The sequence below is a fragment of the Amia ocellicauda genome, chromosome 3 (assembly GCF_036373705.1).
Source record: "Amia ocellicauda isolate fAmiCal2 chromosome 3, fAmiCal2.hap1, whole genome shotgun sequence".
NCBI lineage: Eukaryota > Metazoa > Chordata > Actinopteri > Amiiformes > Amiidae > Amia > Amia ocellicauda.
Genome location: NC_089852.1, coordinates 37,428,996 through 37,455,391, shown reverse-complemented (window position 1 = coordinate 37,455,391; position 26,396 = coordinate 37,428,996). Strand labels below are relative to the sequence as shown.

Here is a 26,396-nt window from a genome sequence, read left to right as displayed (position 1 = left end):
AAAATGGATTAAAAGGCAAGTGACCTGATCTCTTAAATTAAATCATCTTTAGCTAATCAATTGTGACATTCAACTGAGAATGGATGCACTGCATGTGTAGGTCATGGCCAAACTGATAAATAAACAAATATAAATACATTGTATATAGTAACTGTTTTATCTATGTCAGCATTTGAAGGCATATGTCACAGCATTATCTAAACGTTATGTGCTTTAGTATGTAGATCCACCAATACAAGTCCCTTGAATGCACATTAATGAAGATGTAAACAGCTCTATAACAAAATAAAAACATCTCTATTTTTCAATATCTGGTAGGCCTTTTGACATTTTACTGGAGAGAATTAAACTTCAGTACCACCTCCCAATCCTTAAACTGAGATAAAATACAAATATTTTAATTCAGCTCAGGAAAACAAAATGCTTTGGCAAATGCACATAAAAAGGGACTGCATATGAAAGCTTTACGGCACGACATAAGCAGAAGCCACAGTTTTACCGAGTCAATCTAGGTTTCTTTGACAACTTTAAAGTGCTTGGAAGCAACAACTTAAACCCTCCACTGTGATGCATTCGTCTGCACCAGAAACCAGTCCCGCTACGTGCAAATCTTTTCCTGCAAACGCAAAACCACTGCAACAGTCTGTTCCTCCTGTTTGCTTTGCAAGTGAAGTTTCCTCAGCCCGTATTCTTTTTTTTTTTCCTTCTACCGGCGTGTATTTCCTCGTCTGTTTCAGGGAGGGAACTCACACAACCCTTTCCAGATCCTTGCCTGCTGGACAGCACACTGTCTGCACACGGACAGCGCCTCTCTCTCCACTGCGGACTGGGATCCGTGGATGCGGCTCAAACAACGTGCTGTCCCTCTTCAACAGGTTTTTTTTTTTTTTTTTTTTTTTAATTAGTGTCGGTCTAACTAGTTTGCTGTGTCAGTGTCTTGAAACATGTGAGCTGTCTTGTTGGAAACCAAAAAAGAGCAAAAAAGAAAGAAAGACAAATAAGCAACCACCCTTTTCACTGTGAGATTAGAACACGCCTGCTCTTCTCTGCCTGCGCTGCACTGAAGACATCAACCTGCTGCTGCGCGGCTCCAGGCGCTGCCGTTTTAGGCTCCCAGCCCATCTCACCGCCGGGTCCGCCGAGGAGCCATCATGCACTTCTAACTTGTGAAGAGCGTCACAGCGCTTCGCAGCCGCCAGCCCAGCCTCAGCCCAGGCCGGCTCTCTCAGTCCTCCCTCTGCGCCAGCCGACCCGTCTGGGTCTGCCATTGAAGCCAGCGGTCTCCAGGGCGCACACACCGGCTCCCCGATGCGCCTGTCCGTGCTGCTGGCCATCCTGGCGCACTGCGGGCCCCGCGGCGCCGGAGCCCAGGCTGGAGCTATCAAATCACTGCGATCTGCAAATATCAGGCGTGATGGTGAGTTGTGTTGTGTGTGCGTATGCATGCTTAACACCCCGAAGCACCGGTGTGTGCCTCTTCTCTCCCTTTCTCCCTCTCTTTCTTTTTGCTGCTTTATGGCGACTCCTGTTGGAATAGCAGCCATGTCTAAGAAGTGTTGGAAAGGAAAAGTGTATAAAACAACAACCTTTGGACATATTTAAATTCAGTGCATTACATGGAGTATTTATTTGGTCTTTGAAAAACAATGCAATGCTCATTTGGAAGGGGTTGTAGATGTTCAGAAAGGTCGGGCATCCGTTTAATACAACATAGACTGTGTGTAAGATTTCTGTTGCTGTCTATTTGGACGGCGATGAAAACGGGGGTACGATGACCTGTCATAGTATAGTGGACATATCATGTTTGCCAGGCGAATTGAACAGCTTTAGTGACGATGCGTTGGCCGCTTCGGGGATTTCTCCACAGATACCATGTGATGTTTAACATTGAACAGGAGGAATGCATGCTTAAAAAAAAAAAAAACACGTTTAGTATGCCACAAACTCTAGTGATCATGGAACTATATACATGTTACATACATTGCAACTATTTATCTGTCAAATGAACAGGTTGCTCTTGCCCCTTTAAGCATGTAAATGTATTAGCCACAAGTGCATGCCAAATCCTTTCTAAACTCCTCTCCTCAACACAATGAAGTGTCCACTGGCTCTCAGATGCACAACTCCATAATAGCACCAGCAGTGTAAGAGGTAGAACCAGCTCAAAAGTGTGCCTGGACTCACATTCAGCCACATGTTACCAGTCTGGCGTCCTATCTCAGCTGGTCCTTACATGCACTGCCTGGGAGTCTGCCATTTCTCTACTCAAATGGGTTTCCACCTGAGTACATGCCATTGGTTTTGTTGTGACAGCGAGGGCTATTGACTGTGACAACTATGTAACATTGCACCAGACTTGACCATGTGTGTAACAAGATGCACAAACTCTGGCAAGATACCCTTCCATCACAGATACTGTATCTTACAAAGATGTAAACTTATATAGAAGTCATTTTGACATATGAAAGACACATTGCAATATTTTATTCTTCATTCATAATGTGCTTATCTCCAATCCTTATTCAGAAGTGATTGACTGTTACTAAACTGTTACTGTTAATACAGTCAACTTTTGAATGGCGTTTCCCACAGAAAGCACAAATGTTTGTATGATCTTCAGCCAAGGATCAATTATTACCAGGCAGTAAGCATCTTCAGCATATTAAAAGCTTACATTAATGGTTTCCATGCTTACCAACCATAACTGGAAATGACTTCAGCCCTCATGATTCACTAAAAACATGTCCTGCTAGGAGATACTTTCCTCTGAAGTTATATTAGCTGTTTAAGTAAAGAAGATGGAAAAGGTTATTGTTTATTAGTGGTAGCTCCCCACTGAGGGTTAAAGACAGAGCCAAGACTGAAATTGAAGAAAGCGACATTATTTCACATTGATAAACACTGTTCTGTCAGAAAGAGAGCCGAGTAATAATAGCATATCAGTTATTCTGTTTGCTAAATGGCCGAACTGAATCAAATGTCTCTAGCCAGGGAATGCATCTGAAAAATGTAACTCCTAGATTATAATCTGGAATTTGACATTACAGTTTTTGTGTATGAGTGCATGTCGGGGCTTTGACTATAGCTGATACAGATGCTATTGCCTGTGTCAGCAAATAATCATGATCTCCCTGCCTCTCCTACTATAATGTAAGGCCCTGATGTAACAAAAAAATACATAAATATTATTGTATCAATTACATTTTTGGCCTTGCCCAGGAAGGGGGAGGAAGTGCCGGGTGCCAATTCCTCCACAGGATTCCATTAGCGCACGGAATCTGTTATTAAAGCCAGCGTCGATGTTAACTAACCCAGGTGGAAAAAGCAGAGATTTGTAACTGCTCGATTGAGCTCAATTATAGTGCAAGTATTCATCAGCTGAAGTGATATCACGTTATTTGCTCCTTTCATTTAAAGAGTTTTATATATCGGAGGTCACGACATATAATGAAGGAAGCTGAAATCATATCTGAATATCCCCTTATGATCTGAGATCCTTGAACATGAAAAATTGAAAATTCTGTCAGGGTGGCTTGTTTAGAATAATGCTGGCTGTGTCTGGCAGTTAAACACTCAGAAATGCATTGTTCTGAATTTATTTTTTTCACGTGTCTGACTTATGCTAATGACTTTGCATTGGTTTTGACCAGCGTGATCCTTTCAACAAATATCAACATGACAAAACTGTTAGGCTGAATAATTCAAATCATTCCACACCAAAAAGATTCAGTACAATAAAAGGAGATGGAACTGTGATGTAAACTTCAATGAGGGAGGACAAAATATGAAGTTATTTTAGTCACATCTTAGGAATATTCCAAAAGTATCTCTGTATAGAATCAATAGTAAATTGTTCCAACTAGCTGATGAAAAGAAAACAGCAAATCATAAACTACAATATGCCTCTAATGCGTTCCAGGAAAACCATTTTGTTTCTATTCCATCTGCTCTGCAATACAAAACGAAGTGATATATATACACTCACCTAAAGGATTATTAGGAACACCATACTAATACTGTGTTTGACCCCCTTTCGCCTTCAGAACTGCCTTAATTCTACGTGGCATTGATTCAACAAGGTGCTGAAAGCATTCTTTAGAAATGTTGGCCCATATTGATAGGATAGCATCTTGCAGTTGATGGAGATTTGTGGGATGCACATCCAGGGCACGAAGCTCCCGTTCCACCACATCCCAAAGATGCTCTATTGGGTTGAGATCTGGTGACTGTGGGGGCCAGTTTAGTACAGTGAACTCATTGTCATGTTCAAGAAACCAATTTGAAATGATTCGACCTTTGTGACATGGTGCATTATCCTGCTGGAAGTAGCCATCAGAGGATGGGTACATGGTGGTCATAAAGGGATGGACATGGTCAGAAACAATTCTCAGGTAGGCCGTGGCATTTAAACGATGCCCAATTGGCACTAAGGGGCCTAAAGTGTGCCAAGAAAACATCCCCCACACCATTACACCACCACCACCAGCCTGCACAGTGGTAACAAGGCATGATGGATCCATGTTCTCATTCTGTTTACGCCAAATTCTGACTCTACCATCTGAATGTCTCAACAGAAATCGAGACTCATCAGACCAGGCAACATTTTTCCAGTCTTCAACTGTCCAATTTTGGTGAGCTTGTGCAAATTGTAGCCTCTTTTTCCTATTTGTAGTGGAGATGAGTGGTACCCAGTGGGGTCTTCTGCTGTTGTAGCCCATCCGCCTCAAGGTTGTACGTGTTGTGGCTTCACAAATGCTTTGCTGCATACCTCGGTTGTAACGAGTGGTTATTTCAGTCAAAGTTGCTCTTCTATCAGCTTGAATCAGTCGGCCCATTCTCCTCTGACCTCTAGCATCAACAAGGCATTTTCGCCCACAGGACTGCCGCATACTGGATGTTTTTCCCTTTTCACACCATTCTTTGTAAACCCTAGAAATGGTTGTGCGTGAAAATCCCAGTAACTGAGCAGATTGTGAAATACTCAGACCGGCCCGTCTGGCACCAACAACCATGCCACGCTCAAAATTGCTTAAATCACCTTTCTTTCCCATTCAGACATTCAGTTTGGAGTTCAGGAGATTGTCTTGACCAGGACCACACCCCTAAATGCATTGAAGCAACTGCCATGTATATTTTATATATATATATATATTTTTTTTTAAATATTTTTTGAAATATTTTTTCGATATGCTATACAGTCATTTCGTGACCCAGTTAGGAAAGGCATGTTATTGCATTTGAAAAACCAACAACCTAGAAGCACACTACAAAACATTCTAGGTATAAATGCTGTGCATTTGCTGGAAGTGTAAGTGAACACTTTGCTCACATTCAATGTTAATGATGGTTGAGAATTTCCAGATGAAAGACTTCCATTTTGAATTCACTCATTAGGTTCAGTTGTAGTCATTGAAACTGTATTTGGTTTCAGTACAAGTGTCTTCACATGTATTCAAATGTGGGTTTTGTTTCCCTTTTGAGGGATTCATAGTCCATATTTGTAATATCGCAGCACCACACAGGAATTGTTGGAATTACATGCAGTACAATTAGATTACTGGTTTAAAAACTATTATGTTTGAGCATTTTCTGGATTGTGACACTTTCAAACTAAGGAAAGAACAATATTGGTGGTATTGGTGATTATTCCCACATCAAAAGATCAATCCACCCACCAATCAAAAATTGTTAGCGAATTCTTGATGGTGGCATCTAATATGCTTTTGCTTTTTACTTGTACTGAATGTAAGCTTTGAAAATGGTGTCTATAATGTGCAATTGGTCTAAGTTTCAATAAAATTACGCCTTCTATAACTAAATTTAGTGATAATTTACGGGGTTTTACTATTTAGTCTACTACACAGATTATTAGAAAGACTTTCCATTTTTATTGACGGATACTACATTGGGAAGAAATGACTTGGCAATTTTCCAAGTCTACCCAGCTGTGGAATATAATACTATTTCAGCTAATGACCTAGATAGGCTTGCAAGAGCACGGCAGTGTCGAAATGTGTCTTGTATGTTTTAATATTGATAGAATATTAAACATGACATCGTTTACAGGTCTTGCAAATTCAAGGTCTCGTTGTTTTACATTAAAGATGGCTTTTGTTTGTTTGACCTTGCTTGTACAATACTGGGGGAGTTCACAGCGAAGGCTGAGGTTAATCATTTGTTGTATTTTAATTCTCCTTATGAACGAATGCACCCTTGTAGTTTTTGGAGTTAAACTCTAAGCAATCTATGCAATCTCTGAAGCAGACGTATTACCCTCAATAAGTAGTCTATAGTATTGCACTTCCTTCCTGGTAGCGTGTAAAAAATAATAGGCACACTGAGCTTATCTTATCTACAGTTAAAAAAAGACTGTCAACAGTCACTGCTTAAAAGTTGACTTAGTAGGGCCTAGTTGACAGTTACAGCCTGGCCAGCCACTCCAATGTTTATTGCATTTCAAATGTATGTATAAAAAAATGCATATTGTTGTTGGATCTGTCTTATTTGTTGGTGAATAAACTAAGATAAATCGAAATGGGTTGTACTTTGGCCATGAGTGATAAGGCTATTTTTTCATGCTGGGAACATTTCAGGCACTTTAATTGATGGAATACTTGTATCAGAGTTTGGCCTCTAAATCTGATCTGTTGGACGAATTGTTTTCATCTACCACCACGAATCCTCTCTCTATTATCTGAAAGAAAAATTGCAAAGTCACTGACAGTCATTGATGCCAAGTTTCATATGCTCCAGTATATAGGTTCAATCAACTACTTGAATTGAGGTGTGCAGTAAAGAGAGATCTGGGGTTTGATTATTTCAGAGACCATGCCTAAAGTTTTGTTTTAGGTATACAACAAAATAATCAAGACCCAGGAGGGATGGCTGCCTTGTAACTGGTTTTGAATTAAGTGCTGTGTTGATATTGATTTACTGACAAAACTGATGTCTGATATTTCCTTTGCATAGAAATAAGCCATGCAATCCTTTACCACTTATTAAGACTTTCACAGGTCTATTGATAGGTGTGAAAAACTTGAAAGGGCGGCTTAGATTAACATTCCTGGAATAAAAGTAAGCAAACATACATTACAGAGTGCCATAGCCCTTAATAAGCAGTTTACGTGTATGGGAAAAGAAAAGTTGTTCAGATTGTATCAGTCTTACTGCTACAGTAAAAACAGTTGATGCTCAGCCAGTCAAAAACACTGAGAGTCCTTTTTACAACTAAGACAATAGAAGAACATTTAAGGTCAGAACAGGACGGTGGTTAGGAGATGAGATACTGAGGGGCACAGAAATTAAAACAATTGGCCATTCGGTAAAAAATGTCCTTGTCATTGTCCTAAAACGAGCTTGCATTCCATACACCTCCATTTAATATTATCACTTTAAAATACCGTAAGCAAGAAATTGAGTATGGAAACCACAGCGCTCATGTCTGTAAGTATACAAGCATGCAAGCCGTTACTTAAATGCTGCTAAAAATATTGTGTTTGTTTATTTAACTGCGGTATAACAATTACGGTCACACACACCACTTTCTTCCAAAGCATATTTAATACTCTTACTTTTATATTGTATTTATAGGCAGTTACTGTTGGCAGCCACTCCCTGAATGGCTCTAGTGAGGCCTGTGTAAACATTCATTGTGTCGCCACATGCATGGTATTTAATATCGGCACAACATCTTGGCAAATAACACAATGCAAGTGCAGCCATAGGTCGGTTCTGTTTTGGCTACTTCCCAACTGAGTAACCTTTGGTGTTGAAACAGTGCCATACTCTTGTGCTTGGAAATATATTTTTAACTTCATAACCAAAAGAAATAAAATGTTATTATTAGAAGTCTGACAAAACACATTCTCATTATTTTTAACCTAGGATTTGGCCAGTTGCATTGATATGAAGAGGACTAAAGAAAGATAATTTTATTTTAATAAACTGACTTCACTGCTCTCTACCATGGTGTGCAAATGTAACTATATGTGCAAGATCAAATACAGTTTTATTAAAGAACTGTATAATACCTGATTAACAAATCTGTCCAAAGAGGTGGAGAGTTATGGCTAAAAAACACCCATGGAGATATAGGCTACTTTTATATATATGTATTATAGGTATCTATGTACACTCACCTAAAGGATTATTAGGAACACCATACTAATACTGTGTTTGACCCCCTTTCGCCTTCAGAACTGCCTTAATTCTACGTGGCATTGATTCAACAAGGTGCTGAAAGCATTCTTTAGAAATGTTGGCCCATATTGATAGGATAGCATCTTGCAGTTGATGGAGATTTGTGGGATGCACATCCAGGGCACGAAGCTCCCGTTCCACCACATCCCAAAGATGCTCTATTGGGTTGAGATCTGGTGACTGTGGGGGCCAGTTTAGTACAGTGAACTCATTGTCATGTTCAAGAAACCAATTTGAAATTATTCGACCTTTGTGACATGGTGCATTATCCTGCTGGAAGTAGCCATCAGAGGATGGGTACATGGTGGTCATAAAGGGATGGACATGGTCAGAAACAATTCTCAGGTAGGCCGTGGCATTTAAATGATGCCCAATTGGCACTAAGGGGCCTAAAGTGTGCCAAGAAAACATCCCCCACACCATTATACCACCACCACCAACCTGCACAGTGGTAACAAGGCATGATGGATCCATGTTCTCATTCTGTTTACGCCAAATTCTGACTCTACCATCTGAATGTCTCAACAGAAATCGATACTCATCAGACCAGGCAACATTTTTCCAGTCTTCAACTGTCCAATTTTGGTGAGCTTGTGTAAATTGTAGCCTCTTTTTCCTATTTGTAGTGGAGATGAGTGGTACCCGGTGGGGTCTTCTGCTGTTGTAGCCCATCCGCCTCAAGGTTGTACGTGTTGTGGCTTCACAAATGCTTTGCTGCATACCTCGGTTGTAACGAGTGGTTATTTCAGTCAAAGTTGCTCTTCTATCAGCTTGAATCAGTCGGCCCATTCTCCTCTGACTTCTAGCATCAACAAGGCATTTTCGCCCACAGGACTGCCGCATACTGGATGTTTTTCCCTTTTCACACCATTCTTTGTAAACCCTAGAAATGGTTGTGCGTGAAAATCCCAGTAACTGAGCAGATTGTGAAATTCTCAGACCGGCCCGTCTGGCACCAACAACCATGCCACGCTCAAAATTGCTTAAATCACCTTTCTTTCCCATTCAGACATTCAGTTTGGAGTTCAGGAGATTGTCTTGACCAGGACCACACCCCTAAATGCATTGAAGCAACTGCCATGTGATTGGTTGGTTAGATAATTGCATTAATGAGAAATTGAACAGGTTTTCCTAATAATCCTTTAGGTGAGTGTATACCAAACTGCTGTCAGGTTTTATTGCACATGGAATTATGCTGCCTGTTCTGTGTTCTGTAAGTTTTTAGTTTTGCACTGAACTGCTATCATGTAACTTCCTGGATTAAATAGCTTTCAGAATAGGACACATATTTCAAAATACAAATTGCACATTGTGTTATCAACAATGCATCAGAGTCCAAACATTATGCCACTCTCACACCCTGCTACAGAGTTTTAAATGCAACATTTTTGCAATTCACCAAACATACATCCTCATAGAAAAATGCTTATAAAATGCTTTAAAAAGGTCTCTTTTCTCAGGTATCACTCCTAGCTTCTGCTACATTTCATGCACTGTAGGCATGGCACTATGAAATGGATACTTCAGCCATTCAAGGAAAGGAAGTTTGAAAACAGGAAGACTAAAGTAACTTGACAGAGGTGAACAACTCGTCTGTTAGCCTACTGAGAATTTGTGTGTGACTTTAAGCACATTCCTCATCATACATGGCATTCTTTGAATTATTGTCATGCCATCTTGACCTCCTTTTTATTGTTTGACCTTCAGGCAGCAGCGATAGTGGCTACTGTCACTGTTGCTGTAAATACAGTCCGCTGAAGTCATCCGATAGCGTCTAGGGCTTGTGTTGGCACCGTCCGCCGGGGCGAGTTCAGTCGGCTCACGAAAACGTTGCTTATTTGCGGATTTCATGGAATCTCTGCATGTCCCGTTGGACAAGCCATCGGAGAAGGACGTTTCCCCGGGAAATCCCCCCCAGCCGAGATGACCACACAGAACCTAATTGGTACAAGCTTTTGTTTATGATGATCTGCGTCGGCCGTGGGTCTCAGCGTCAGGGCCTGCTGCGCGGCAGTGTGTCAGAGCGTGCCAAAACGCACACCCCACTGAGAGTTGGCAGGGCCTTTTTTCCCACACATGCAAGCAATCTGGAGCAGTCTACAGATTACACCTCTCCTCGGTATCAGAAAGGAGGGAAGTATCTTTGAGGAATGGGAATGGGAGATAACAAAGATTGAGGAATTACAAAGAGGGAAGATCTGAGATTGAAAGATTTCAGGGCTTTGAAGAAACAAAATGGCAGGACTCAAGCTTCTGAATCCAATGCTGATGATGATGATGATGATAAAATTGACCAGTTTACTTGTATTACTATAATTAATTAAACATTTTAGAAGCCTTCAGTCTTACACTTTTTTGCTATACAGCCACAGTACGCATCATTGTACGCATTTGTTTTTTCTTTTGAAGTCTCTTTGCCAGTTTGATGGTACTCCCTCTTCAATTTTTTTTCCATATCAGGAATAGAAAAAAAAAATGCTGATCCATCTACTTATATGCCTTGTGTGCTTATTCTGAATACTCAGTGTGTTCATGTTTGACAGCTTTAAGATTAGACAGCCAAAAAAAAAAAAAAAAATAGAGTAATAAACACTTTTTTCCTGGTAGGAAAGCCAACCTTAAAACTCACATCAAAACTGTTTTAAGACTTTAACCTGATGTACATAATTCCTTGCTGTTTCATAATAACACCTTGTCACAGTAAAGCAACAATATGCAAGTAAAGACAAGATTAAACGGATTTTGTATTTTTTGGCAGTAAATTTAAATGATCACTGGCAGAAGACAAACTGCCACTCTTTTGCGTAAAATATTTATTTCTAAATATTTTGAAAGTGTGTGACAAATGAAAGCCTTTTCATGCGGCATCACAGCGGCTCTTATTCTCAGAAAGCGCAGGGATTGAATCTAAGGCTGGGAGTTCAATCAGTATATGGCTTCCAAATCTTTTTATTTAAATCCGCTGCTTTTCAGTTAAAGCTACCATTTTATGAAGACGTCACAGTTGCTGACAAGAACACAAGCTCGCCACAAACTCATATTGCTGCATAACTGAATCCACAGAGCTTTCATTATGCGGGGCTTAAGGGTTTCTTTATGAGTTGTATTCTTCTTCATTTGAAATGCATTTTCTGGAGTTCCGTAATACATCTTTTTGGTCTCTGAATACTACAAAGCGTATACAAATAATAATAGCCCAGACTGAACATAAAACAAGTTACAAAATAAATATGAAAATAATGAACAAGAAGATATGCAGAGCTGCTTCAATTCTTTAGTACATTGATACACTTGTTTTGTTGTTGTTCCTTAAAGGGACACATAAAAGGTGTCTTCTTAAAAGCAACTCTCTTGGTTCTAGTATGTGATTTTGGGTACCACATATTTTTTTCCCTGGCAAAAAGAAATTTAAAAATACATAAATAAACGTGATGTACAAAATTTTATAGTAAAAATGACAGGGAGTGCTCTTTGAAATGATCTCACAGTTGCCCGAGTGTGGTTCTATTTGGTTGCTGACCCTTTTTATATAACCTGAAGTAAATGCATCTGCAGAGCTTCCACATCACTAAACTGAAGTACGTTTTGTCCAATTTAGGCTGATCTCCTAGCTGTGTGACAGATGACCCCTTTAACAGCGTTATTGTAGCAACTCATCCACCTATAGATGTTATAAACTGCATTACTAGGTTGCTGTGCAGTGTTTTGAAAGAGAAGGAGCATTTCATATCTGCCAGTCCTAAAATGTGGTTTTCATTCAATAATACACACATTTAACCAATTTGGTGTGCCAATGAGATAACAAACAACATTGAAATAATATGATGTGTAACATTTGTTTGCTCATATATCTTCTTGCCAGTCAGTAAACATGTTGTTTTGTCACTTTCAGGGTATTTCTCAGTTACCATGCTGTTGTCAAGCTGCCCCCCACCCCTCTTTCCAAATTGTGATTAACAGAGTGTTTAATCTAATTTCAGTGTTAGAATGAGTCTGTACAATTAAATTAAGCATCTGCACATACTATAGGGGTCCAGAAAAAGCAGCTGCAGGAACACAGTGTCACTAACAAAGAGCCTACGTGGCAGTTTACTCTGAGCACATTGTCGTAAATGCCCAGATATTTCTATCAAATCCCTCAGAAGTCGTACATGGCAAGACGTAACCCTTGGGTACTTCAGCCACCAATTACTCGGTGTAGTTCCAGTTCACAATAGGTGCGTTGAACGTTTTAAGTGAGGAGTATAACTGAGGCACCGCTTGCAAAGTAAGTGATCACACACAAGATGCGTGTCTGTAGAGTCATGCAAGAAATTCTTAACAAGTGAATGCTATCTTGCATGGCATCTGCTCATGCATCACTGTTCATTCAACACTGCAAATTCATTGATGGATATGTGCAATGTAATTCTTAATAGAGGCAGTAAAAACTACATATTCTACACATTTATCTGCATCTTCCTCGGTTCAGCCTTTTCACGGCATGTATTACTGATTAAATGTTATACCTTTACACTATAGTATGCTTCATAGTTGCTTAGAGACCTCCTTCCTTCCCTTTCACCCTTCACTGGCAGAATTATCTCTTTTTCTGCTATTTACCTTTCAGCTTGGCTTCTTTACAACATGTGTGAAATGTTGTGGTTATATTGGGCAACAGTGGAGTCAGTAATAGTAGAGCAGAGAATTGAACAAGCCTTTAACAGGTCTGTAACCACTGGATCACATAGTCATCTCCATTTTGTTTAATCAACAAAATATGCCTGTGTATACAGTGCTACGATAAATCCACAGTTCACTTTAGAAAATCAGCTGCTGGGGTTTCTCTGCAGTTAGCAGCCCAGAAGGGGGTGTACTTTCTATTTACGTTCTCAACACCAAAGTTGTGTTCACCAAATCTTCAGTTTATGTCTGAGCAGCTTTTGTTTTGGGTCTCTTGTACCGAGCAGCAGGGTGTAAAATGAAATCCGTACGGGAAAATATATTCTCTCTGTTATTTATATAACTGCCTCCGGTTTTGTCACAGAAACAATTTAGTTTCTTCTGGTTGAGCAGTCGCCTATGTTTAAAACTATCCAAGGGAGAAACCTTTAACGGTGGCCTCTGCTTCTGAATTTGTAAATGGCAAGACTGCAGGGAGAGGACACACAGTGCTGCTGGTGTGTGACCCATTCGATCCTTTGCTCATGCATCTCAGATACTTCCTGACAACAGTACAACTTTCAGAGTCTTTGTGATAAACCAAGCCATGAAACTTGTGTAAAGAATCTTTAGATCTTTTGCAAAAAGACTTATGGGACCTCTAGGGCCAAATAAATACCACCATAAAAATCTAATATTCAAAATTCAGTAGTATAAAATGGTGGCAGACATTTCATAACTTGACACGCATAGGAAGTAAAGAGCAGCAGAACCATCTGTTTGATATTTTATTGAGGCTCACATGCTTGCTGTACATTTCCCAAGTGAGACATAATGGATATTTTCCCCCGCTGTCGTAATTTCTCCCGTCTGAATGCCATTAAAACAAGGTCCATTTAATGATACACGGTTCACTGGGGAAAGACACCGCCTCAGCTTCTCAGTTAAAGACCAATTCCTCTAGGAAATTTATGAAGTTCTCTGTGACTGCTCATTCTGTCTTTTGGCATGACATGTAATCATGTTTTTTTAATGTGTTTAATTATGAGTTTATACTGTTTGCATGCAACTCATGCAGGCGACAGTTTCGCGGTGCTGCAAGCTTAGTTAATTGACTGTTTTTGCAGTGTAGATCTAGTTTGTAAACAAGCACGGTCTATGTTTTATGTTATTCCCGCTCTTTCACTGTCAGTCATACGTCACCATTTGTTGTTGTGCTAAAGCTGAACTCATTTAGTCTTAATGAGCTCTTGACTCGAACTGCTGAGGACTGGAACGTCACGTGTTGCTGGGAAGACAGGCAGCGTGCAGAGGCAAGAAGTTATTTATGATTAAAGCACATTTTGATTCTGGGCGTCCCTGGACTTATTTGGGTAGGTTGACTGTGTCCTACAGTCTCGTTCATTCATGACCGAGCAATCAAACTTTATAGTAGACATCAAGTATGCAATGACTTCAGTGCTCATGCAAGTTTTTACCACAACCATTATCTGCTATTATTGCTCTTAGATCTATGGAATTACCATTTTAAACTAGATTGACTCGAGGTCTCCATACCTCCTACATGGCTTTTCCCATCAGGTGCATGTGATATACAAGGTAAATGTGGGTTTCCAGCCTTTTCACAAGGCAAAGAACCCACACAAACTGCGGCCTCAGAGCCACCTGAGGGTAATAAGAAGAAGTCATTAGTCAGCCACAATCCTTCAGCATTTAATTGTATCCTTGGCAACAGCTCCTGTTCAGATCCAGTTGGTGAATATAGAATACATAAAGAAGAAATAAAATTGACTAGACAAGTCCAGCATCTCCAAATGAGTCTTTTCTGTATGCTTGGGTGGTACCATGTCAAGGTACACTGAGCAAATCACACTCCCGCAGCAATGAAATATCAGCCTCCTGAAAGCCAATAAATAGCCTGAGGCTGACAGATTGGACCTTTGAATGTAATTTATGACCACTGTTTTACACTAAAAAAATACACAGCTGTTCACGCTGCCTTGCAAAGAGGTCTAGCTTCCCAGAAAAAAGATTTGAGGAGGCTGCCACACTTTGAGACCTGCGCACCATTGGAACATCTTCCTTTAGACGCAGTATATACAAACACAAGCGGAAAGAGGAAATAGACAGAGGTGTTATTATTTGGCAGAGGCACTTATTTGGATTTGCAGGCTATTAATGTGAGCTCAAACCCAATGCAGCTCCTAAAGAGTAGAGGGATTTGGAGGAATATGCACAGATTTGATGCACAGAGTGAGAGAAAGCCCCCCAAGTTACCCATGCAGAGCACATCACATGCAATGTGTGGCACAACAAAACAAAAGCCCCGATGAGCAAACGGTTGATGCACTGGAGCACATTGGAAGTACTTGTGCAACAGAAATTAGGCAGCTGTGCCATACCCTCTGGAGAGTGAAAAGGTTCTACCCTGCTGGAGGGGATATGGTGGATACGATAGTACTTCCAAGTTCATTGGTGCCAGCTTAAACATATAAATGAGAGTATCAGCATATGCATTGCAAGAGACCATTAAAAATTTTGTGAAAACGGTAGGGCATCTGTCAGCGCTGACATTCTGCAAAGCTTCAGAAAGCACCTGGCGTTTGCTCCATCAATCTGTTTAGCATGGGAACACAGACACAGCGAACAGTTTTATTTTGCACATTACAAAAAAAAACAGAAGGCTAATTCCAATTGAGCCACATCAGCTAAACAACACGTCCAGATAATTTTTCTCAGGAGGAAGCCCTCCAGAAGCAGTTCAATAAGCAAGCTGTATGCTTTTGCAGCTCTCATATCACCAGTAGCCAAGACTGACAATGTAAATGGGAGCTCCGCTGTCTTTGCAGACCTATCAAGTAAAATGAATATTTCGTGATGTCTGCACACAGGCAGGGAGGAGTACACCTGGAGAGTAGGTCATTGAAATATGAGAGCACTGACCCATGGACAATTCGGGAATTGTAAAGCTGTATTGTAAAATCAATCCTGCAGACACTTTGGGGGGTCTTTCAAAGAATGGGTGAAATAAAGTGATGTGGAGAACACGAACATTGCAATTTAGAAAAGAACATAGGAGCAGGTCACGAAAAAAAATTAGCCAATTTAGGAGGATGTTGAAACAAATGCCTTTTATCTTCCCATCTGTAAGGGTATAGACAATTTATGACAAGATGAAGAGCCAGTATTTCTAGGGTTTCAATGAGATATCGTGGTGATAGAATGGATATGACAGCAGAAAGACAGCTAAGGGACAAAAATGACAAGTTCCTTGCAGTAGACATTGGTACAGGATGACAGACATAAAATACTATGGGCAAAGAAATAGGCCTCTTTAAATGTCCTGACTTGATGATGATGATTTCCATATTTCCTGATTTCCTGAGTGGCAGGTGATTGATGTACTTCCAAATAAATTATCAGATGGGCACATACAGACATTGATGACAGCTGCATACACAGGACTTCATCTTTAAAATAGATACACGTACACAAGACCAAAGGCATCCTCTGTTGTTTGGGGCATCCGTATTTCGCAACATTATGCCTAAAATGTCAATTTTAATCAATGTTTTTGAGTATCTTGGATGCAGTAGTCACCTGTGGGATTTTGCCAGCATTATCAGTTAAAAAACTGAAAACAATAAAGATAGAGCCTAAAGGTTCTTCAACTAATGACACTGGAACTTGTTTCATGACAGAACATTCATTTTGCTAGAGCTTTTTGAGAAGAGATGAAGGCTTTTTTTTCAACATAAAACATTGTACTCAATTTGTGTAAAAACAATCTGTGCTTTATAGTTCTATTTACAGTGCAAATGAAGATGACGAATGTGTGATCCTGTAAATTGGACAAAGATGGAAGCTACAAGTCAGGCAATTTCTCGAGTTTCTGGATATGTAAATTAAACCTGGAAAACTGCTGTTTTCTACAAAAAAGTATTTTCATAACTTAACCATACTAGAAGCTTGATTTTATTTCTTCTCCATCAGCTAATTCTGAAGGTATAAGTAATCAATTATGAATATAGGTCTATAGGAATATACATTGAAATACATTATGCTTATTGGATTTTTAAGTCTTTCTCCAAAATGTGAATGCATTATGATCTATACATACACATGTGTATCCATCCATCCATTTTCAAAACCGCTTATCCTGGTGAGGGTCTCAGGGAAACTGGAGCCGATCCTGGCAGGCACAGGGCGCAAGGCAGGAAAACACCCAGGATGGGACGCCAGTCCATCGCTGGGCAACACACACAAGGCAATGTAGAGAGACAAATCAACCTAACCAGCATCTGTTTGGATGGTGGGAGGAAACCGGAGTGCCCGGAGAAAACCCACGCGGACACCGGGAGAACTTGCAAACACCACACAGACAGGCTCCCCAAGCCAGGACTCAAACCTGGGACCCCTGGAGCTGCGAGGCAGCAGCGCTAACCACCGCACCATCATGCACATACATATGTATGTTTTGGGTTTATTTCACTTTCATAGACAGATTTCCATTTTTAGCCATTTGATGACTTTTACAAATCAAGTTAAAGTCTCATCTATCCCATCTTTAATATATGATACATTTCTATTTTTCTCTTCTGTTACTATCACACATTAGATAGAAATGATGCTTACAATGTGAAGTTGCTTGTTTTAATAGTTTTTTATATCAATATATGCATATCATTAGCTCAGCAAAACAGTTCAGCATTCAAAGGTCTCCATGAAAATCACACAGCAACTATCTACCCGTCTCTAACACCTCTGTAGCTTCCATTGATGTCCAGTGACTAGACAAGGTGGGCTGATTTTGAGCAAAACACTACTGGCTGGCTTCCCAGACCTCTTATAGCACTAGTCTAGCCTATGCCTCAATAACACGGGGCTCTCCATGACTAGTGCTAATTTGGGTCTGTGAAACCAGCCCTACACGTCCAGCTCTGGCAGAAACACATAACGGGTACAAGTGAAGCATTTGGTTTTCCTTTGATGAAACCACTTGAGGTAACAAAACTCCAGCTGTCTCCATGATTTGGGAGGTCCAGGGGGAGAAGAGTGCTGGAGGCGGCAAAGAAAAGCAATTGGCTGTGTCTCAGTGCCAGTCTTCATTTTACAAAAATGCTTGAGTCTTCTGTCTGGACTGACCTTCAGATTATCTGCTCTTTTTTTACAGCAAGGTTATGATTGTTTTGGCCAGGGCTGGCACTGATAAGCACATCAACACATAGCTGACTAAGTGCAATGCAACTATAAGAAACAAATCTGAGGCTATTCTTAAAAGGATCAGTCTTCAACCATTTAATTAGTTTTTGGACAGCATGTCCTAGCTACAATTATAAGACCCCCCTGAATCGTGTGTTTGTTGTTTGTTTATTCAAATTCTTGTAGATTTGTCTTCATCCAAGTACAGATAAAGTACAGCTGACAACAGGACCCCTCCGCATAACTTACTGCATGCATAATTTTGAAATGACTGTTCACAGTTTATAGACATTTTCTGTAACTTTTGTTAACTGACAAGATTTTTTTTAATGTGCTAATATGACACAACAGGGGGGCTTGTAGGAATCTGTTTGATGCTGAAAAATATCTGAAGTGATACTCAGTGTGGGTCCTGGCTGTCAGATCTCAACTCTTCCCCTGCAATCCTAGTTAGATTTTGGTTTACAAGTTTTTATATATATGTCAAGGCCTTTCAAAGCTTTGTTAAAACATACTTCTCCAAAAAAGTTAAAAAATTATGTTTTATGGAAAAAGAAAAGGCAGTGTAACCTAAAGCCTACATATCCAATACCACTCATTACTGTCTTTATGGATTATTTCAGTTGCTATCCTTGGTATGTGTGTTGTACTGAACCTTTACGACTTACTTATGTGCTGCATTTTGGAATGAGTAGCCGTTCCTTTGGGGTATTACCGCGCTTGTACTCCCATGTGAAGAAGATTCAGGGCCAATTTATTTGCAGAATTTATGGACATGCAAATACTACACTGCAGCAGCTGGGCCGGTCTCAGGTGGAATAGGTTCAGGCAGTCCTAGTACACATCACTACACAACACATAACTAATTCTGCCCAGTTGGCTGTCTTTTTTTCTTTTTTTTTGTAGCATTTCTGAACTAACTATGCATCCATAATTAATTTGACTGTTTCTTGGTAGAGGGTGCTCCCCTGAGGTCGTTGCTTACTCTGAAAATTTACAGGTTTCAATTTTCTGTGAAATATAGCTCGCCTTAATTCTGTGCAAATTCCTCCTTTGCTATTGTTTGGATACTGAAATTACAACACCATAGTCTTCATTAGGAGGCTGTTTGGGCCACAGGCAGCCTCCCAATCTCCACGACAGGAGTCTTAATTGTGACCTCAGGTGCAATATATAACGCATGTAAAGTAATTAATAATGTATCCTTTTTTTTCATTAAAAAGATTAAAGTACCAATCAGGCTGCGACTCAACATGATTTGACTGTAGACAGGAAAATCGTTGTCATCTTAATGTGCATAACAGCATTAAACTAAAAGGAGATGTTCTGAATGCCAGGATATGAATTAAATGACAATTCGCTTTCAGCCTGGACAATTTTGCAGTTACAAATGTACCCATGTAGACCAGGGCTTTGAGCTAGAAGGGCGTTCTCCAGTTTAACAGAACAAATGAATACAAATCAAAAAGAGCATATGAATATATTAATAAAGCCCCTTCCACGGATGGAAAACCCTATGTTCTGTCTCCCTGGTTGGGTGCGTCTTTCTGTGCACAGTATCAGCGGCAATTCCCATTACAGGCACGACACGTCTACAACATATAACCTATAAACATTCAATTTACGTCCCACTGGCTTCACTCAGCTGATAGAAGAGTTCAGGCTTTCCACGACTACCAGTGGTGGTAGCTATACATTATAGATCAAGTGCTCCTGTCCCCTGCAGGAGCTCTTATGGCTCATCTCAGATGTGTATTTTGTAAGTTTGGGGGTTTGGTGTGCTGTAATTCTTAATCAGATTTTCCACAGTCGAGTGAACGGTGATATAAAAAAGGCATCATGCTATTTACTGTATGCTCCACCTGCTTAATTATGCAGCACCTATTCTCAGATGATGGGTACGTATGCATTTGTCACAGCTGCTGTGGGGGAATATTGACTTTCCGGCTGTACAGTTTAGATGGTTCTGGAAGGAAGTCACAGAGAGGACAGGGTTAGCCATATTTGCCTTCAGGACAGACTGCAGAGGCAAACACAGACAACAAATGCTTTTCGCCTAAAATGCAAACAAACAAATATGGCTTCTGTTTTCTGGAGCTCAAATGTAGATTTAGTAATCGTACTATGTTAATTCTATATAGGAAGCATCAAATAAATTACATATAAATAAAAGGAAAGGAAAATATCTGTGTCATTTTCATTCCTTTGAATGTATTTTTCCATACTTGCATGCTTTTGAATGACACCACTTAGCTCTCCATATGAAGGGTACTTTTCCAGCTAAGGGTCTTGAAAGGACAGGTCTTTCTGTAAGCTCTGAGATGAGATGTATGAAGGCAATTAAGGCTACAAGTTGGAATAAATAATCAGGCTGAGAAAGTGCTTGCAAACTGATCAAGATGTAATTGAACTCTTATGACAATCTTATTTGACTGCAGTCCATTAGTTGTCCTAGATAATACATTAGAGATGTTCAGAACATATTTTATTGGACATTTTTACACTGAGTATGTTAAATGCATGGAACTTTGTTTTATAAATTACACGTAGTGCATTAAGAAGATTCATCAAGCTGTAGAGAGAAAGGTGAACTGAATGGTTTCTGTACATCAGCTGGTATTTGACCCCTCAGATTTGTATTTCTAGTTTTTATTTGTATTACTTTAATGGTTGCTTAAAGGATCAGAGAAAATCTGTTTAAATCAAGTATTGTGACCCGTTTGAAAGAGCTAAACAATGATAGCAGGTTTCCTTCATATCAAAGTCTGGCATCTAACTATATAATGGCTTGTATAGATACAAAGTATTAAGTTCTATCAGGTGAACATTACATTGGAATTCTTTTTATTTTTTATTTTGTTTATATTATCCATTCTTGATAACATACAGAAGCACTTTTGACAGTATTATCCTCTCTTTAACATCAAACTCCTGTTTCTGTGACTTGATGGCATAGCTCCCCAGCTTAAGAATATTCCACAGCAATTATTGGGTCTCAGCGACTCATTTTGAAGTGAACTACAGCTGATAACACTGCGAATGGGAGGCCAGGTTTCCTTAATCCCGCACTTTTACCAGGACCCCATTAGAAACATGGTGCCCAGTCAGTCAGGGAATGTAGTGTGGCAGTTTGGGAAGTGCTGGCCTATTATTCTCACAGAGGTAGTATTTTATTGCCTGGCCTACCTGCTGGCTGACCAGATTGAATGCACCATGAGAAGAGAATTACATTAAAGCAGGCTACTTCATCTTCTTGGCCTTTATTATTATTAGAAAACAAATTACTGAATAAAATGCTGGAATGAGTCGTAAGTAGGAGCGGGGCTCAGCAGCTATAGATACTGTACATGATTTCCCAATATCATCGGAGATATTAGCCGCCAAACTGTATTTATTTTTATCCTCATTTCTGTAATGTTTCAGTTCAGCTATTGTGGGACAACAATGTAGGCAAGAAGCTAGGAAGCAGATCTGATCCTGCTTCCCAAAGGCAGGGTACACTGGCACTGTGACACACACGTAAAACAGCTTAAATAATCAGTTAAAAGAATAGGGGTGGGGGTTTGGGAGAAGGTTAAAAATAGACACAGCCGAGACCGTGAAAGCCATGGTTTACTGTTTCTAACTGGCTCGATTGTCCATTTTATTATTTATTTATTGGACTCAATTCTTCAATTTGACTGCACAAGTCATCACGAACACCAGGCAAAATCTCTCTTCCAGTCCACTGGCAGAGCTGTAATGCACTCCCACACTTCTCCCTCAACGGGCACAAGGTTACCTCCAGGTTGACCTACTCCTGTACCGGTGGGACTATATTATTAATCCATTTACAGTCTGGTGTAATTGACTCCAATTAGATACAATGCTAAAAGGTCATTTTGCAAGAGGTTGTATGGTATTAGAATAGCACATAATGTAATGGACTTACTTGCTGTGCATAAGTTAATTGATTAATTCATTACTATGAAGGAAGAAAAAAAGAGTTTCCCATTACAGAAGTCTACGCTAGAGCACTATACATTATCCACTGCATTTTCAACACTCATTTTAATACCAAGCCATTTATTTTTATATCGTAAGGAGCCTAATTTGTTTTCTTAATGCTTTTTCAGATGATTTCTCACCCCTAATGTGATCTAACACCAGTCACTCATTTCATGTGATATCGCCTTTGGATCTCGTCTCTGTGGGAAGGTCAGTTGCTGCCATCGGACATAAATGCTCGCTCGTTTTTCCGATTCCTTGACTCCCTGTGAGTTAGCTCCCCCGTGTGATTTCTGGGGAAGGGATAAATCCTTTTTAAGATGTTGGACATAAATAAATTATCTGTTAAGAATAACCTTTTCAATCGACCATCATCATCAGTATTCTTTTAATAAAATCGATCACCGGTGGAAATCATAAGGCTTTCCCATTAGAAAGATTTAAGCCTACATATTTAAGGAAAGGAAAAAATTAAACATTTCATTAGTAGGTGGCAAAAAGATGGACTGTGTAAGAAATGGATTTTGACACTATTAAATGTTTAAATCAAATATAGCGGGGTTAGAAACTCAGCAAATGTTGGAGTAGCAATATTGGATTTGGCACCATCGTTTCATGGAATTGAGATCTGGATTTAATCCCACAACATGAGTGCCCTGGAAGTAAACATTGTTTGAAGGGTCCAGTTAAACCTTTTGAATCATATGCTATTAGCTTCATTATGGTAACAGTTTTATTTGTCTTGTTACAGAATTTGGATAAGTAAAGTAAATCCTGGACAAATAAAGCCTTTAAAGGGTATGAAATGATTTTGAAGGAAGGAAAAACAAAAGTGGAGTAAAGGAAATACATCTTCTGTCCCTTTGCTATATCAGTTTGTTTTAGCTTGAGGTGTAAATCTAAAGGTATAAACTAAACACATTTTCTGCCAGAAACATAAGACCTCTGTCCAATTAAGACATTTAAAACAATTACTGACAGTAGTGCATGTATTTATACTGTGCATTTGATTAAAATAAAAAATTGAATATTATCCAACATATGCTATTGATGTTCCAATGTTTGTTTTAATAAAGACAGATGCTGGTGAAGACTGTGTCCCATATTAGAAGTCTGTGCCTTATTTGTACTCCTCAGCTCGATGCAACTGGAAAGGTTTTACAAAATGGTGTCACTGAAAAACAAAATAAGGCAAAGGGTTCTGTTTGAACAATGTAGACCGTGGTAGGACTAATTATAACCTGTGACTGGCAGATACCTTAGTTTACTGAACACCGTGTTAGAAAAGCAGATAACCTTGCAAGATATTGTAAAGAACTTACAAGAAAATAAATACTTGAAGTACGTTTTATGCTTGTTAGGTAAGAGGCATGTGTGTATGCCAGAAAATATGGACATTGTTTACTCATAGCATTCAAGCAGAACTACTAAGGTTGTACTGAACATTTAGTTTGCACCAAAAAATACAGATTCATGCAATTTAAAATTAAATAACACACGGCACTTTAACTTATTTTTTACCTTCCATTTATCTTTTAAATCAGAACATCAGTAGATTTGTGTGAGGTGATTTCATTATAAACTGTGTGTTATGGGGAATCAAATGGTATTGTGATGTATAGTGAAGTATCTTGCAAACAATTTGAAAACAAATTGCCTATGTGTATCTGTTATTATCTCACACTCTACAAGACAGTCCAGTAAATAAGTCCCCCTATTATGTTTAAGTTGTAGTTAAAAATGGCCATCATATTGAAATATCTTTAGTCCTTTGACCTTAGTGTTTTCCTGGAATAGGCGATGGCGAGAGACATGTATGGCCACACGGGCTGCGATTGAAGGTTCGATTGAAAGCCGTTTGATGTGATCCCTATTGCATAGTAATGTTCAGTGCAGGAGTTAAGCACTTGCATCCTTTGCAGACCACTTGAAAGCAATTGTGCTAATCAATTTTTAAAGGTGGATAAAAAATGTAACTAGCTTTACAAGAGATCTCTATGGATACAGTTCCAAATGTGGAGCAGTGCCGTGTTGCTCAAATGCTTTCAGTTTGCTTGTCGGTTTCTCCCTGTGATCCAGCTATTGATGCTCAGACAACATCAAAATACAATGTATACAAAGTCTGCTGATGAATTTTGTAGAGGGTTTTGAATGAGCTGCAAACAAACCTCAGAAACCTTCTAAAAGAGGGATTTGTGTTTTTTCTTTTAATGCCATATCTTCATCAGCCTCCTTTGGGAATGACTTAAGCTGCAAGCTAGAAACTATCAAAGAAGTTTGGATTTAAAAAGATTCTCATGGGGTTTGTATAAAGAAACCAAACGCAATAGGAAAATATTCTGCATCCCCGACGACTATCATATGAAGTGAATTGTTTAATAGTTCTACGGACCCCAGAAAGGTTATCTAACAGGAGGAGACGAGCTGGAGGCAAGATTCCTTCACTGCTTGTCAATATAACCTCCCTGGACTCTGTACATTCGCTCGACTTTGAATGTAATAAGGAATATCATAGTAGGAAAAAAGTCACATTCTTGGTCCTCAAGCTAGCCAGCCATCCTGACAGCATCAATTGAAAATCAGTGACTGTGTACACGTTTCTGTTTCTGTGACAGACATCTGAGTTATTGAGTTAAGATTTATCTCCTCAAATCTACACCCTAACCCTTATGGACTGGGGTGCTGTGACTAAACAGCAGCAACAAACTAAGGGCAGAATGAAATCAAAACTTTGACCCACCCACTAATGACAAACTACAAACCTGTACATCATAGCGGTCACCTTAATGGATAGAAGAGTGCATCTTACTAAAAATAAAACAGATTTGTAGTTTTTCATTACCAGGTGAGTCAAATTTGAGATATAATTCCAGCCCCAGTCAGCTTTCCTTCTTGTTTATCCCTGAGGGCAAGTTAACAGCTCAGTCAGGACAGTGTAATCTTGATTTGGATTTTGTTTCATATGTCACCAACTTTCAGAATTCTCTGAGAATCCCTCAAAAGTTTGTCCGTGATCTTTTCTGATGTTTACGAGACGGTGTCAAATAGTGTTTTCCATCGAGTGTACTGTTGCCCATGTGTGTCCCTACAGGAGTTTTTAACAAGTCACAAGTCAAACATTAATAAATAAGATTAAACTAATTTATTTAAATTAAATACATTTTGGACAGAATTGTTGTACAGCAAAATATTGATCTACCCCATTTTAGGCATGAGCAACAGCTTAAATTGCAAGCACAAAAACCTACACTGGATTCCGGCAACTCATTAAAAGAGCACCCCTAATTTAACGAAAGCCTAAGTTTACAGTTTTACCTAAACTTAACCTAAGTTTGATTTGAATCCAGATTGTAACTAAGGTACTCAAAATAATGATCTCTAAACCAACGTTAATGTAACCCTTAGACCATACCTACCTTAATTTGTATCCCTAATTAAAACTTGGGCAAATTTTCTTATTTCAGATTTTATTACAATCCATGAACATTTAATAAAATGTACTTATCAATGTATTGCTGAGAGGGATGTATGTGTAAGAAAGTTGCACAGAGAGGGATTCCTTCTCACAGGACAAGGGTCATGAGGCACATAAAAGGCATCATAAACTTTTACAATCCAGTTTATAAAACTCCCATCAAATACTACTTCAGCAGTTAAACCTCAGAGGCCATGTATATTTTGTGGTCGAGAAAACAAACGGACATCACATTCTGTATTATAAATATACTATGACAGGTACGACTAATAACAGCCTACCTCAATGAGTATTAATCAACCTCTAATATGTATTTACAACTCCTGCATTTCCTTAAATGGCATTTAATTCATTGTTCTTAAAAGACATAAAATATATTCCTTTCGAAAGCACCAGAGAGCATTTTTGTTTATTAAACCGAATACGATCAGATCACTGAAGTAAACTGGAAAATCGTTTCCTATGCTTTTAATTTATTTTCCTGTTCCTTTTTTATTATTTGTTTTCTTGTCTTGTGTTCCAATGATTAAACTAACTTATTCAAGTTGTGACCACTAACAGACAGCAATCACCTCACAGACTTGTACCGGAAAGAAGAGACCGTTGTAGTGTCCGAGAATGGTCACATCCAGAGCCCACGGTTTCCAAACAGCTATCCACGAAACCTGCTACTGACATGGGAACTCATCTCCCCAGAAAACACGCGGATACAACTGGACTTTGACAGTCACTTTGGCCTGGAAGAACCGGAAAATGACGTCTGCAGGTAAGGGATACAGTGTGGTGTGCAGTGATGCTTCTTCATACAGGCGATGTCACGGTGTGGGATTGCATGTTCACAGGATGCATGTTTATTTGTTTAACACAAAATCTTAGCTTTTTCTTCACAAAA

The 26,396-nt window shown here is 39.3% G+C and overlaps 1 protein-coding gene across 2 annotated transcripts in view; it reads left to right on the top strand.

Annotated features, from left to right (window-relative positions):
• Positions 1–550: 550 nt before the first annotated feature.
• Positions 551–26,396, top strand: part of pdgfd (platelet derived growth factor d) — a 41,614-nt gene continuing 15,768 nt past the window's right edge. Inside the window, exons 1-2 of one of the 2 annotated variants that reach the window (XM_066699289.1) lie at positions 551–1,417; positions 26,084–26,270. In XM_066699289.1, the coding sequence (XP_066555386.1) occupies positions 1,309–1,417; positions 26,084–26,270 (296 nt within the window). In that variant the 5' untranslated portion in view covers positions 551–1,308. Of the gene's footprint in view, positions 1,418–26,065; positions 26,271–26,396 lie in introns of both variants that reach the window. The other variant, XM_066699288.1, reaches the window with a different exon arrangement.